General features: G+C 41.5%; 2 protein-coding genes across 4 annotated transcripts in view; both read left to right on the plus strand.

Moving 5' to 3' along the window:
- Positions 1–14,376, plus strand: part of LOC117282029 (elongation factor-like GTPase 1) — a 442,127-nt gene that overhangs the window by 205,497 nt on the left and 222,254 nt on the right. The window lies entirely within an intron of this gene.
- Positions 5,255–12,470, plus strand: LOC111874995 (leucine-rich repeat-containing protein 15). Its single transcript, XM_023870989.2, has 2 exons — positions 5,255–5,392; positions 10,205–12,470. The coding sequence occupies exon 2, from the start codon at positions 10,233–10,235 to the stop codon at positions 12,306–12,308; it is 2,076 nt and encodes a 691-aa protein (XP_023726757.1). The 5' UTR covers positions 5,255–5,392; positions 10,205–10,232; the 3' UTR covers positions 12,309–12,470.

The raw sequence follows: 14,376 nt of genomic DNA on the forward strand, positions 1-14,376 counted from the left end.
GTTAAAAGTTAATCTATCTTCATATCCAAATATTATTTATCAGATATATATGTTTTTAATTATTTCCAAATAGTGTTTTTGCATTAACCACCTCTGTGGTCTAGCGGTCAGAGTTCATGGCTACTGATCCAGAGGTCCCGGGTTCGAGGATCCAGCTCTACCAGATTTTCTGAGAAGTACTGGCTCTGGAACGGGGTCCACTCAGCCTCGTGAGGATATTTGAGGAGCTACTTGAATGGAAAAGTAGCGGCTCCGGTCTAGAAAACTGAGAATCACTGCCGTGGCAATCCGTTGCGCTGACCACGAGACACCCTTTTCCGGCAAAAGTTGGCACTAACAAACGGCGGTCGATCGGTCGGTGTAGTTCGCTTGCGGACTAAAGGCCACTGAGTTTTGTTCCTGGATTTAGACGATCCATCTCATATCTTGATCGGAGGTAGCTTCAGACGTCTGACAGCCGTATACAGGATGTCCCAGGAAGGTAGGCTAATATTCTGGGAGGTCATAGTATTGGTGATTCTAAGCAAAAGTAGTCTCTATGTCCATATGTACTATTCCGAACGGTTTCCAAGATAGAAAATTTTCACTGCACAGTTCCAAAATTGTTGATAACAGAGAGATATTACGTACTGTTTCTAATACCAGTATTTATTGTTCAAGTGACAAAGTTGCTACAGTTTACCTAGTATAATACATTTTCGAAAATTCCACCGTTAGCTTCAGTGCACTTGGCAACACGCCAACACGCCTGAGGACACGGCGTGTTGCTCGTCTGTACAGTGAAATAGCTCCATCTCGGAAACCGTTCGGAATAGGACACATGTACATATACACTTTTTGCTTAGAAGGACCCATACTGTGGCCTCCCAAAATGTTGACATTTTCCTCCCCGGGCCTTCTGTAGATACATATTGTAGGTTGTGTGCATTCTTTTGTTAAAACGTTAATATGAATGTGGGGTTTGAGGTTCCCATGACGATGACTATGAAGATTGCTGTTCTATGGGTTGTGACGTCACGTAGTCTAGTAGTTTCGGAGGAATCTGCTTCCTCGATCTTCTGGAAAGGAGATGAACACGAGCGTGGAAACAAGCTACAGACAGGGAGGTGAAGGCTTGGGCGAAGGCCTGAGCGAATGAGTAGGAGTAAGAAGAACATGTTAAGATATTGGCGCGTAGTCAGGTCGGTTTCCAAGGGCGGAACGGTGTGGAAGGATTGTGCTTCTGAAAGAACCAATTGCGGCCGACGGAAATTAAGAAGATTCAGGGTAGAGAAATCGGTTCTTCAGCGGACCTTTTTTAAAGGCGGTCAGTGAGAGAAACTGCAGTGGCTAGTTCAGAGGTCAGAGTAAGGGAGGAGGAGGGGACTGAAGAAGCGGGAAGGAGGGGAACGAAGAACTAAATAAACTGGAGCGTAGGAGGATGGAATGTTGGCTCTTGGAGGATCCTTACCTATGAGAAAATTAATGAAAATGTGGGAGATTTCATATGTATGGTTAATTCTGTTTGAAATATTGCTATTCGTAGTAATAAAGAATCATAGTTTTCACGAAATACTGTAAGTCGAAATATGTAATACAATTTAGAGTGTAACTATAGACGTGGTTTGAATTGAAGAATGGATTTGTTGACCACTTATACACACAGTTCTGTAAGTACAAGTAATTACAGCGCCACTCAACTATTCAGAAATTACCACAGCACCCGCTGAGCCTTTTCCAGCCTGCTTTGTCTTCACTAGCCGTTCCCTGGTAACGGTTTCTAACAGTGGAGATTCTTAATGTCGCGCGCTCAAGTCCTCTTCATAGACTCACGTACCGAACTCACTAAGCCCTAACACTGTCCTTTGCTTATAACTTTTTGGCACGGACACATAGAAAACACAGCTCTTGTGTTGTTGCCTTCGTGCCTGTTAATGCGGGAACTTGTTTAGCGAGCCGTTGCTCATAAACGACCCTGGTATATCCGTTACGGTCGTTAACAGCAACGGTTCTACACGCTTCACATCAGCTGAATTTTATTTTTTGAACTGAATTTGAAGGACATAGATAAGCATATCATTGTAATTCTGCCCTTTGTGTTTTGAATGGCAGTCCAGACACGTTTTGTCGGACATCGGAGGAAACTTCCTATGTGCCAGGTCTTACAACGCTTTGTACAAGTGGAAAAGTCTGAGTGACCACCATTGCTCGGAATGGTACAAACTTTGTGACAATGAGAATGATAATACAAGTTTCGCTGTCTCCGGACTTTTAAATAAACTTGTTTTAACCGCTTATCAGTAAAGTGATAAATGTAGGCTCGAAAGTACGGAACATTAGAATGTGCCACATGCTTTACGCGTGGACCGTCGTTTTGTTGCGCAGTTTCGAACAGAAACTACATTCACAACGAGTAATTATATAAGCTTAAATATATAAATTATAATGTATATAAATAATAAAAATAATAGATGGTGCGGACTGGATTGATCTGGCTCGGGATAGGCTTTTGTAAACACGGTAAAGAAACTTTGGGGTTCCATAAAATATAGGGAAATTCTTGAGTAACTGCACAACTGGCGGCTTCTCAAGTAGGGCTCATCTCCATGGAATTAACGTCTATATGGGTAGAAATTCAGGTGACATGTTGACTTCAGAATGCCCTGAAGCAAGGAGATTCTCTAACCCCATTGCTTTTCATCTTTGCTTTATACACGTAATGTGCCATTGAGAAGATCCAAGAAAACCGAATGTGTTTGAAATTGAACATTTCTTTTTATTTACACCAAATTAGCAACCAGAATTACAGAAATTGAACATGACACAACATCTGTTAATTTGTTGGGCGAAGACATGAACACAAAGGAGAAACCAGAGGATTTATATCATATGCTAGTAAGGAGGCTAGCCTAGAAATTAGCACAGAAGAAACTAAATCGATCTGCAGTATGTGTTCATTTCTTTTAACCAAAATGCAGGACATTATCATAACATAAGGAAGTTAAGAGATTCTTTGAAAGTGTTGGAAAGTTCACATATTTATAAGTAACATGGTTCAAAATTGTGTTCATGAATAAAGTAAGGCCAGATTGAGTTCGAGGAATCCGAGCTGTCCTTCATCACGGAATCCTTCTCATCTTTTCTTCTCTGCTATGCAGGAACATGAAAATTTGTGGAGGTTGTGTAGAAACGAGGGGTAGGACGTTTGTGAATTAATAAATAGGATATGGAGGAAGTGGTCGTGACCGGTTTTAGAACCCAATTTCAACGTTTACCTGGAAAAACTAATTGGAACACGAAAATCCTTAGTTATGACAGGCGATTTTCAAGCCGGTATGTGATCCTTCATATATGGAACAGAATATCGAACCAACACTACTGCCATGTCGGTTATGTTGTACGCCCTTTTGCTGATGCACACTTATAGAGTAAATTATCTTCAAATTAAATATTTTTAAGTTTCCTTAAAGTAAAATATTTTAATACTAAGATGTTTTATTGTATAATATTGTCACATGTTTCAGTGTGGCTAAGACGCTGGTTTGAATTGGTGAATCGGTTTATTAGATCCTCATTAGTCGTAACTACAATTAGTTCTTACACTCTCAACATTACTGTAACTTTAGCACATGTAACGACACACATTAAGTCTTTTAATTTTTCTTCTGGCCACACTGATGTTCCCTTGGATCTTCGGAACTCAAGTCCAATCAATTTCTATTCCCGTAATCTCTCATATCCTCTCGGCACGGACCACGCACAGAAAACACAGTTTTACTGTTGCGTGGCGCAGACCACACAGAAAACAAGTCTCATGATAGCTATCTCGACAGTCCATTGGCGCGCTGACTGTTTCCTAGGAACGAGCTATAAACATTCGTCCTACTGTTGTGTGCGCGTATTCCTTGGTGTTTACGAGCCGTTGCCTGGCAATGCGCTGACGTGTCACAATATCGGTTACCCCTGACTTTCACATGTTCGTTTAGATCTCCTGGATGCTGTAACCAAAATTCATCTCTGACCTATTGATCTCGTGATTGAGATTAGCGTTCTCCAACCGGCCCAGCTGATTAGGACACTTGATATAAGCACCGTTCAGTTTGTCGTCAGGTGTTTGGGAGGGAGGCATTGTGCTCGATTGAGTGCGTTAGAAGCCAGTTTCGATCCCTGGTCCAGAGATCAAGACAACCTCTTTCTGTCGAACAAAAGTAAAAAAGGTAAAGCTATCCCTTTGATAGGCCTTGAAGGTCCATAGGGTTGTGAGACGTCGAGGCTCCCACACCTTGTACACAGTCGGCTCACAGATGGCGGTAAAGTTGTCAGCCTTACGCACCGGCCGACCTTTAACCCCCAAGGAAGATCCTTGGTAGTCATTTCTGTTAGACGTTTAGTCGGCCCCAGCGCCATAGCGCGGCTGGAGAGATTATGTATATTGAAAGAAAATCTATCTCATCTGGACTCGAACCCACGACCTTCCGGCCAGATCGATCCAGTCCATACCATCCCATCCCATCCTATCCCTGTAAGAGTTATTGCAATATTACCCACCCACCTACTTCTTGGTCTTCATACTGGTCTATTTCCTTCCGGCTTTTCCACTAAAATCCTACATACATTCCTCTTCTCCCTTATTCGTTCTACATGCCCTGCCCATCTCATTCTCCCGACTTTATCATTCTAATTACACTTGGCGAAGAGTACAAGTTAGGAAGCTATGTTACACAATACTCGTATACGTGGTAGAGTCATTAAGTTCGTGGAATGTGGTTTTATCGCATCATATTACAAGGTATTCACATACACTTACGCAGATCCACACGGGCCCTCAAAATAGTTGCCGTTGACCGCTATGCAAGTTTGCAAGATATAGCTGTCGAAAACATTGCTGAAACATATTGGCACTAAATTCCCGTACAACGCTTTGCGGCCATTCCACGAACTTATTGACTGTGGTAGTATAAATCCAGAAGAACACAGTGGAGCTTTTCACAGCCGTTAAAAGTTCAGATCTCGTATATGGACTGAACTGGCTCACGGTACGGTCCAGTGACCGGGTTTTAAGAACACAGCAGTAAACTTTTGGATCGCGTGTTACAGAAAACGTCTTGCCTAATCCCGTCAAGAAATAAGGTGCATTGTAATAACGTTAGACTCACTGAAGGCAGAAAATAACTTTTCATGTTTCGTCGTTAGATAATGGTCGTGGCAGATAACCTTCACGGCAACTCGACGACGTGGCACTGCGACTAATTGTCGTATTGATAGCAACACGGGTCGTCCGCCCGTCTTCCTTCAGTTTCAAGTTCGCCGCTTACAGCTCACTTGCAAGTAGAATTTGCTGCAGTGTGTGTGACATTTCAGTTATACAGACACCAATCATTCGTTTTTGTTGAACGTGAAGACACTTTTTATAGTAAGTTAAGTTAAAGAGTTCTGAATTACAGTTTTTGTTATAAAAATAACCACTCGAAAAATGCTGGAGTTCTGGTTCACCGATAAAACTTGGAACTGTTGAAATTTAAAAGATTTTCTTTTTTGTTAATTCATGTACAGTATAGAATTAAAAATGATAAATTTCCATAGAGGATGCAAAATATCAGACTGTTAAGGATGTTTACATATTAAGTATTGTTAATAAGCGTCCATGGTATGTATATTGGCCGTCTTGTAGTGCACTCAATTTCACTTGTCACTTCACTACATGTTTCGGCATCTCCGTGCCATCTTCAGGTGTGTTATTTACGTCAAACTATTACATTGCTCGCCATCATGTGTCGTTTATAAAATTATCTAAAATGCACACTCTCTTTTTTTTCCGTGGCTCAACAGACCCAGTGGGCCTAGGCCTACCTCCGTGAACTTCTCCGTTCACTTCGGTTATGCACACTCTTCACTAACTATAATGTTTAGATCATTTTATAAACGACACATGATGGCGAGCAATGTAATAGTTTGACGTAAATAACACACCTGAAGATGGCACGGAGATGCCGAAACATGTAGTGAAGTGACAAGTGAAATTGAGTGCACTACAAGACGGCCAATATACATACCATGGACGCTTATTAACAATACTTAATATGTAAACATCCTTAACAGTCTGATATTTTGCATCCTCTATGGAAATTTATCATTTTTAATTCTATACTGTACATGAATTAACAAAAAAGAAAATCTTTTAAATTTCAACAGTTCCAAGTTTTATCGGTGAACCAGAACTCCAGCATTTTTCGAGTGGTTATTTTTATAACAAAAACTGTAATTCAGAACTCTTTAACTTAACTTACTATAAAAAGTGTCTTCACGTTCAACAAAAACGAATGATTGGTGTCTGTATAACTGAAATGTCACACACACTGCAGCAAATTCTACTTGCAAGTGAGCTGTAAGCGGCGAACTTGAAACTGAAGGAAGACGGGCGGACGACCCGNACAAACGTTGTGAAAGAACATGTTGCATCCATCTATAGGCTACTCTGAAGATGGAGGCAGCCAGTTCCTCCGAAACGTTAGTAACTTTCTACCAGACTACAGGGCGTCACATCGTAATAGAATAGGGCCTAATCGTTATATTTCCTTCTGTGAGAACCTCAAGTTTCAGATATTAAATATCTGTTCTGTTGATAGGCCTAGAGGGGCAGCCATTTTGAATCCCGAAAGTAGTCCGTTCTTTTTATGATCTCGCTGTCTCCATTTTAGCTGCGTTTTTACGATGGTTATAATTTTTTTGCCTACTTTCTTTATTTTGAAAGAAATAAGGAAAGTAGGCTTATGAGATCACCATGCTGTCTGCATATCTGTGTATCCCCGCTATCAACTTTTGAACGCATGAACCAGTCTTTATGAAACATGGTATGTACATCATGACACCTAATCCCATCTCAGTGCCGTACTTCAGAAATCCTTCCCGTCAGTCTGTATGTCAGTGTGTGTATCCCGTTATCGTTGCTAGGCAACAGCTGGGTAAAAACGTTACCGCGACAACGAATACACACATAACAATAGAAGAATTATTTGACGCGTCGTTTTCTGGCGGTCCGTGTCTTGTCAATGGAAATTAGACGACTAGTTCATCCCCGAACTTCGTGTTAATTTTATGTTTTTTAACAGGCAGTATTTATGTTCTTATTAGGATAGAGGAATTTTTCTTTTAGATAGAGAAATAAGTTCTAGTGGGACATTTTCCATGATTAACGTATGTTGCATTTCTCATACAGATCTGTACGATAAGAGATGGCTCAGCTTGTGATTTCACAGTATTTCTATTGAAATAAACGTCTAGATGCAACTTAGATCGACGGAAAGCGGCCTCCGTAGTCTAGAGGTAACGTTCCCACCTCATGACTCGTAGTACGCGGGTTCAAATACCCGGCGGAGGTCGTCGAATTTTTAAGGGCGGAAAAATTCAGGGAACAAGTCCTCCGGGAGGGACTTTAAGCCGTGGGTCCCGTTGTCGTAGCTTTACGGCACGTAAAAGAACCTCATACCTCCAAAGGAGGTCACTGAGCCAAAATTACGGACGTTTCCCGCCCAACAGCAGTCCTCCGGTAGATGGGGGAAGCATTATAGATACTTCTCAGCCAGTAGAGCCGGTCTCGCTGGCTGGGCGGGACTGATGGTGAGCACCAATACCGATAGGATATAGAGGCTGGTAGAAATCATAGAGGGAAGCACAATGGACCAATACAGGTGTCAGTGCATGGGGAAACCCACCCTCTCTAATAACTAACTAACTAACTAACTAACTAGATCGACGGAACTGGACATGAGATATTTATTACATTTAGGGTAATACGAAAAATTTTCAGCCATAATATTACTTCAGTTTGCTATAATGTCTGAAAAATTAAAGTAAAATTTTTAAATCGCCGTCGCTTCCTCACATATTCGAATTTGATGTTGACGTTTAGATGCCAGCAATACATAACCGCAAATTCTGCATGAAGAAGGTTGCACGGTGCGTTTTCCCGAGCTGCCCGTCGCGACTCTCACTTATCTCATATATCTCGGAAATTTAGTTTCTTTTATTGGATTTGAGGTTCTCACAGGTATGACTCTGAAGGGTACTGTTTTCTGGGATGTTAACTCCGTGTAGTCCGGTAGAAGTTTGCTGACATTTCGGAGGAACATTTAGTTTCCATCTTCAGTACCAATCAGTAGTATATGTTGCATACTTAGATTACTATTCGGTCCTTAAGATGGAGGCAGTACTTTTCTACGAGACGTATATGAACCTGACTGCACGGCGTCGCAACCCAGAAGATATTACTCTTCTTTAGCCATTTTATTTTGTGTTCTTTCTTCCCAAGAAGAAAAATACGTGACGATAGCGTTGTAAATGGAACTGAACTGAGGAAGAGACAAGGAACATAATTGCGCGAGGGGTCGGATTGTCACGGCTATGGCTGTGAAGAACGCCCGTAGTATCGTCTGGGAATGTGACGCCGTGTTGTGTGGTAAAAGTTTATTGTCATCCCTCCTAAATATAAGTAAACCTTTTCTGGGCTTCATTCGCTGGAAGGCAATAAAGTTCGGTCACATTTTATGCGAATTTGAAATAGTACGATTTAAAAAATTATATATATATATTAATGGAGTCTCAATTTATGCGCAGCGTTTGAAATAATTCGAATCATAAAAAAAAATCCTGCATGAGAAAATTCCTCTTCAGTTATGTGAGATCTACAGGGGTGCATCTCTCGCACAGAATGCTAGCTCACTCCATTCGACATAGTCAAATAGAAAGGTAGGATCCGTGATCTTGTTAGTGATGAGTGTTCCTAGCGAATACATGGACATTCCTGTTAACAAGTGTCACGTACAAGAACATATGTGCCCATATTAATAGTTAAGGATATTCTAACAAAAACATAATAATGATAATTGGACTTGTAGTTTTCTTCTGTTTATAATGCAAGAATATCAATGTAGGAATCCACGTTTAATTCACTAATATGTTTGTTAAAATGTTTCAAAATGTAATTAAAATATGTACTTTGTTAATGTACAACATGTTTCGTCCACACAGGACCATCTTCAGGTAACATATCCACTGCACTGTGCACTTTGTCAAACAGTACTCTCTATTTTTTTATTGCTAGTGGGGTGGGACTAAGTCCCTTGTACAACGGCCACTTCTGGCCTATTGTACCAGCCCTCACCAGGTGAGGGTGATTGTGGAGCAATCGGTGGAATGAAGATTGACAGGGGAAACCGAAGTACCCGGAGAAAACGTGCCCCAGCGCCAGTTTGTTCACCACAAATCCCACTTGACCAGACCCGGGATCGAACCCGGGCCGCCGCGGTGGGAAGCCAGCGACTAACCGCTTGAGCTATGGCGCGGCCCAAACAGTACTCTTAAAGTATGTCATTATTATTATTATTATTATTATTATTATTAATAATTTTGGTGTTACAGGATGTTTGTTCTTCCTATCTTTCATATTGCGGCTGCTCTGTGCCCCATCGGGTGTACTGTTCCCTGGGTTGTGTTCATCTTGTGTTCAGGACAAGGAACACAAATCAACACAAGATAAACACAACCAAGGAAGTGGCACAGAAAATGGGGCAGAGGGCGGCCTCAACACAGAAGATGGAAAGAATAGACATCCTATAACACAAAAATAACAACAATGACATACTTGCAGAGTACTATTTGACAAAGTGCACAGTGCAGTGGATTCCTTAAAAATGTGTTGCCCGAAGCTGGCCCTATGTGGCCGAAACATGTAGCGCATAAACACAGAATGTATTTATATATAGAATTTTGAAAAATTTTAACGAACATTTTAGCGAATTAAATGTGGATCAGTGTCATCAAAATCTATACCGATAGTGTTGCCTTATAGACGGAAGAAGACATTATCTTCAGATCAGCTTATGACTTCCATATTATTTTGATCAAGACCGTGCCATAGCTCAGGCTAACAGCACCGCAATAGTCCGGGTTCGATCCCAGGTCATATGTGGGGTTTGTGGTGGACGAAGTGGCACTGGGGCAGGTTTCATCCCAGTACTTCTCTTTCCCCTGTTTCCAGCAAGTGTTTCATACCCACTGTCATTCGCGGCTGGTACAGTAGGTCAGTTAGTGGCCAACGTGCCATATGGCCTCAGTCTCGTCCCAATCAGCAGAACTAAGCAAAAAAAAATGACTGAATCGATTTGGTTCAAAGAAACCTCAAAGTTTAAGCTTAATAAAATAATAATAATGTATTTTCCATTATCAGGATAATACTAAGAAGGATATCCGTAAGGATGACAGCGCTTCGGAAGGCTGCTCTTCTTGTCTTCGTCAGCCTCCTTTCGTGTTGCGTCCCTGAGGAAGCCTCGTGTCCTGCAGGACTCTGCACTTGCAAGCTCTTCGACATCGACGGCGTCCCTCGGCTGCTGTCATATTGCACTAACGCATCTCTTCACGATGTTCCCCGTGGACTTGATAACAGGACCACCGATCTCGACTTATCTGACAATAATCTCACACGACTCGAAAACCGAACGTTCAGCAAAAGAGGAACCCTCCATCTGGCCAGAGTGTTTGTAAATCGTAATCACATAGCAAGCATGGACTCTGGTACCTTCAGGGAACTGACATCACTCTCGGAGCTTCACTTGGAAAGTAACGTAATAACCTCAATATTACCTGGTATGTTTGGGGGTAACCCAGAACTCGTAATCTTGAATTTACGAAAGAACAGATTGGCATCTGTCCCTGTGGACATTATTACGCTCAAGAACCATATTCGAGAATTGGATATTGGCGACAATAACATTAAGAAAGTGGACACATATTTGGTTCAAAGGTATTATCCGAAACTTCGGAGACTGGATGTTAGTAGAAATCGAATCAGTCGCATTTTCTCGACATCTCCAGTAGATAGCTCGACCCTTGAAGTTATAGACGCAAGTTTCAACTATATTTCGGAATTAGATCCCAGTGCATTATCCAGTGTTTCAAACCTGAAGGAACTAAACGTGAGTAATAATAAAATAAGCAATCTGAGTCAAGATATATTTGCTAATAATCCAGAGCTTGTAAAGCTGGATGTCAGTAATAATCATATTGTCACCATACATCGGGACGCTTTCAGAAGGAATCCAAAAATCACAGAAATATATGCAGGTTCTAATGGTATGACATATCTTCATCCCGCTACATTCAGTGGAAATCCTCAGCTTACGAAAGTCACTGTCAGTTGGAACAAAATTCAGGATATTAGTCCACAGACCTTTTATAATAACCCCAACCTCGAATATTTGGATTTTAACAATAATAAACTCAAGGCATTGAATCCTGGTATCTTCCAAAATAACCCGAGTCTGAAATCTGTTGACCTGAGCAGTAATTCCCTAGTCACCATCCACGATACAACTTTTCATCATAACCCCAAGCTTGAACACCTTTTCCTCAGCAGGAACGAGCATATTCGTCTTCACAACGGATTAATAATTCTTGCTTCTTCCTTGAAAGTATTCGATGCCCGTCATTGCAATCTGAGTTCCTTGCCTGCTAATTTTTTCAAGAATTCAACAGCCCTCCGCCAACTGCTTCTAGGCGGAAACAATTTGACTTCTTTAGATTGCGTTTCAAACAATAACGATGATGACTACGTGGATACGTTGACAAAATTGCAAGTCATAGACGTGTCTCATAACCAGTTACAAACAATTAATGTCGAAGTATTGAAGAATAAAATGACACAACTAGAATCGCTTCGCATTGAAGGTAACCCATTTCTGTGTGACTGTAAGCTGCGAGAAGCTTGGCTGTGGTCCCAAAAAATGGGTATAATCCCACCACAGCCTCAGATTACGTGCACAGATATGCAATGGAGATCTGTTCCATGGGATGACGTGCAGGATTTGAATTGCAGCGATGAATCACTTACAGAAGAATCAACTTCCGCAGTAACAGGCACGCACACCATAAATACAAGTGCCGTGCCGTATCATTTGAATTCTAGCCATGAATCACGAACAAAAGAATCAACAACAGTAAGAATGACTCTTACAGGAGAATCAACTTCCACAGTAACAGGCACGGATAGCAATTTAAATAATAAACCGCAGTATGTTGACTGGCAAAAGAGTAGTGATATTTCGAAGATTGTTTTACAAGTGGAAAAACATGATAATTCGGCTCATAAAGAGCGTAGCAATAAGATTCTATTTACTTCGCTCTTCGTAGCGCTGGGTATTATACTTGTTATGCTTCTGGCGGTGTTCCTGATGAGAAAAAGGTGTGGGAAATATAAAGTATCCAAGACCACTAATGGCATGAAAAGCAATAATTCCCCTTCTAGCCTCCAAGTCAGTGGTGCCCCAGCATTGTAGCTTGAGTGGCGGATAGGTCGACGTGTATGGTAAACGGATACATAGATTTGGAGTCGCCGTACAGTAAACTTGATTAAGCATCATAATGTAAGTAAAGCTATCCCCGTAACAGGCCATGAAGGCCCATAGGGTTGTGAGACGTTGAGGGTCCCACATTATCTAAACAATCGGCTCAAAAGATGGCGGTAAGGTTGTCAGCCTTACGCGCCGGCCGCGCTTTACTCCCCAGGAGAATTATTTAATTAATTTCTGGTAATAATTTCTCTTAGAAGCTTTGAGGGACTATGCTACAAGCCAGAAGGTCGCGGCTTCAAGTCCCGATGAAGTCATTGGATTTTTTTCAATTGACCTAATCCTTCCAGCCGCACTATGGCCCTGGGGTCGACTCAGCCTCTAACAGAAATGAGTACCAGCAATTAATTAAATAATTTTCCTGATGAGTAAAGTGCGGTCGGCGCGTAAGGCTGACCTAACTGCCATCTTTGAGCCGATTGTCTAGATCATGTGGGACCCTCAACGTCTCACAACCCTATGGGCCTTCACGGCCTGTTACAATGATAGCTTTAGTTTTTCTTACTTTAAGCATCATAATGGACTATCACTACTGGTTCCCGCGGCCTCAAACCCCCGCAGTGATTCTCTTTATTACAACATTTTGTCACATATAACGTTTCAGAATATAAATAGACGCAAGGATTTTTATTCTATCAGAAACTCTGCCTCTCTCCCTGCAAAGCGAAAACAGCTTCGGACCTTAACCACCTTGCAAAATGAATATAAATTCAATTGTAATGTATAGAATTGATGCGTTTACAGCTGTGGTCATGATGAGTTCTACAATCTGGGATATAGTGCCGTGTAGTCTGGTGAAAATCTTAGGACTACATGGCGCTATATCCGAGAAGATAATACGTCTCCGTTAAATTATTGTAATGCGGTCTTGTGTAGGATAGACGTGCCAGGTTTCGTGACATGTCCCTTCGTGGTATGACGGTGACCCGCGTGATGACGCAGACAAACTAAGCGGCATGCTGTAATCGTACGATTTCAAGCCCAGCACATTATCCAATACCCGCCCTTCTTATAGCTTTTTAAAAGTGAAAATTATTTTAAGTTGGTCTTATGTTCATAACACAATGAGTAATACACATAATTACGGGACCCAGTGATTGAGATTAGCTGTTTCTAAGGGGCCCAACTGAGTAGATGTCTTCTTTCCTCGCCTGAAGACGGAAACAGATCCAGTTTCCGAAACGTCGTGTCTTCTATTACCTAGAATTCCGGACGATGGAAGAAGTCCCAAAACCCAGTAATTCTATGTGCCATCCACCATCGTCAGAACCCTTTATAATCTATAATGAGTTATGCTGTCATATATAGGGTTGCGTGACTGTTCGATGGGGTTTGGATTGGATGGTTGGATTTGTTGCATTTGTACACTGAACTCGTAACTACAATTAATTCATCGCTATCGATGATTTCCACAATACAAATCAATAGGACACGCTAAGTCTTCTCGATTTTCACTAGTCGTATCCTGGTAGCGGTTATATAACACTCTCATTGTAACTGCAGCACACATAAATTCTTGAACTCAGCTCGCTGCTATCTCTTCTCAGTCATATTCGACTGCCCTCTTAAGAGACTTCCTCAATTCTGATCCCAGCTGGTCTGGGATCCTCGTTTATATAGCCTCGGCGTGGCCCCAACAAAAAACACCATTTCTTACTAATCCCTTCATTGTTGCTTACATATTCGTTGCTACGTGAGCCTGTTTACCGAATCGTTGTCTAGCAATGAACGTCTACTCTGTCTCCGCTATTCCGGCTTTCAGGCGTCATGTCACAACGCTAAACACGTTATGCACGAATGTAAGCACCCAATAACAGTTTTCATCACAATGACTGGAAATTTCATGTTACTAATTGTTACAAAATTCTAAGTTTTGAGGGGATTAATCTACTTCTGAGTTGGGGGAATGAAACGTCTCGTAGCTTAGAGTTTATGCTTATGCCGTTCCTGTTTATGGCAACTTATCCACTGTTAGTTGTACGAGTTATCAATATTA

Source organism: Cryptotermes secundus, unplaced genomic scaffold (genome assembly GCF_002891405.2).
Source record: "Cryptotermes secundus unplaced genomic scaffold, Csec_1.0 scaffold321, whole genome shotgun sequence".
Classification (NCBI taxonomy): Eukaryota; Metazoa; Arthropoda; class Insecta; order Blattodea; family Kalotermitidae; genus Cryptotermes; species Cryptotermes secundus.

What these genes read in the sequence shown, in the direction of transcription:
- LOC111874995 (XM_023870989.2), top strand. Translation starts at nt 10,233, where the DNA reads ATGACAGCGCTTCGGAAGGCTGCTCTTCTTGTCTTCGTCAGCCTCCTT.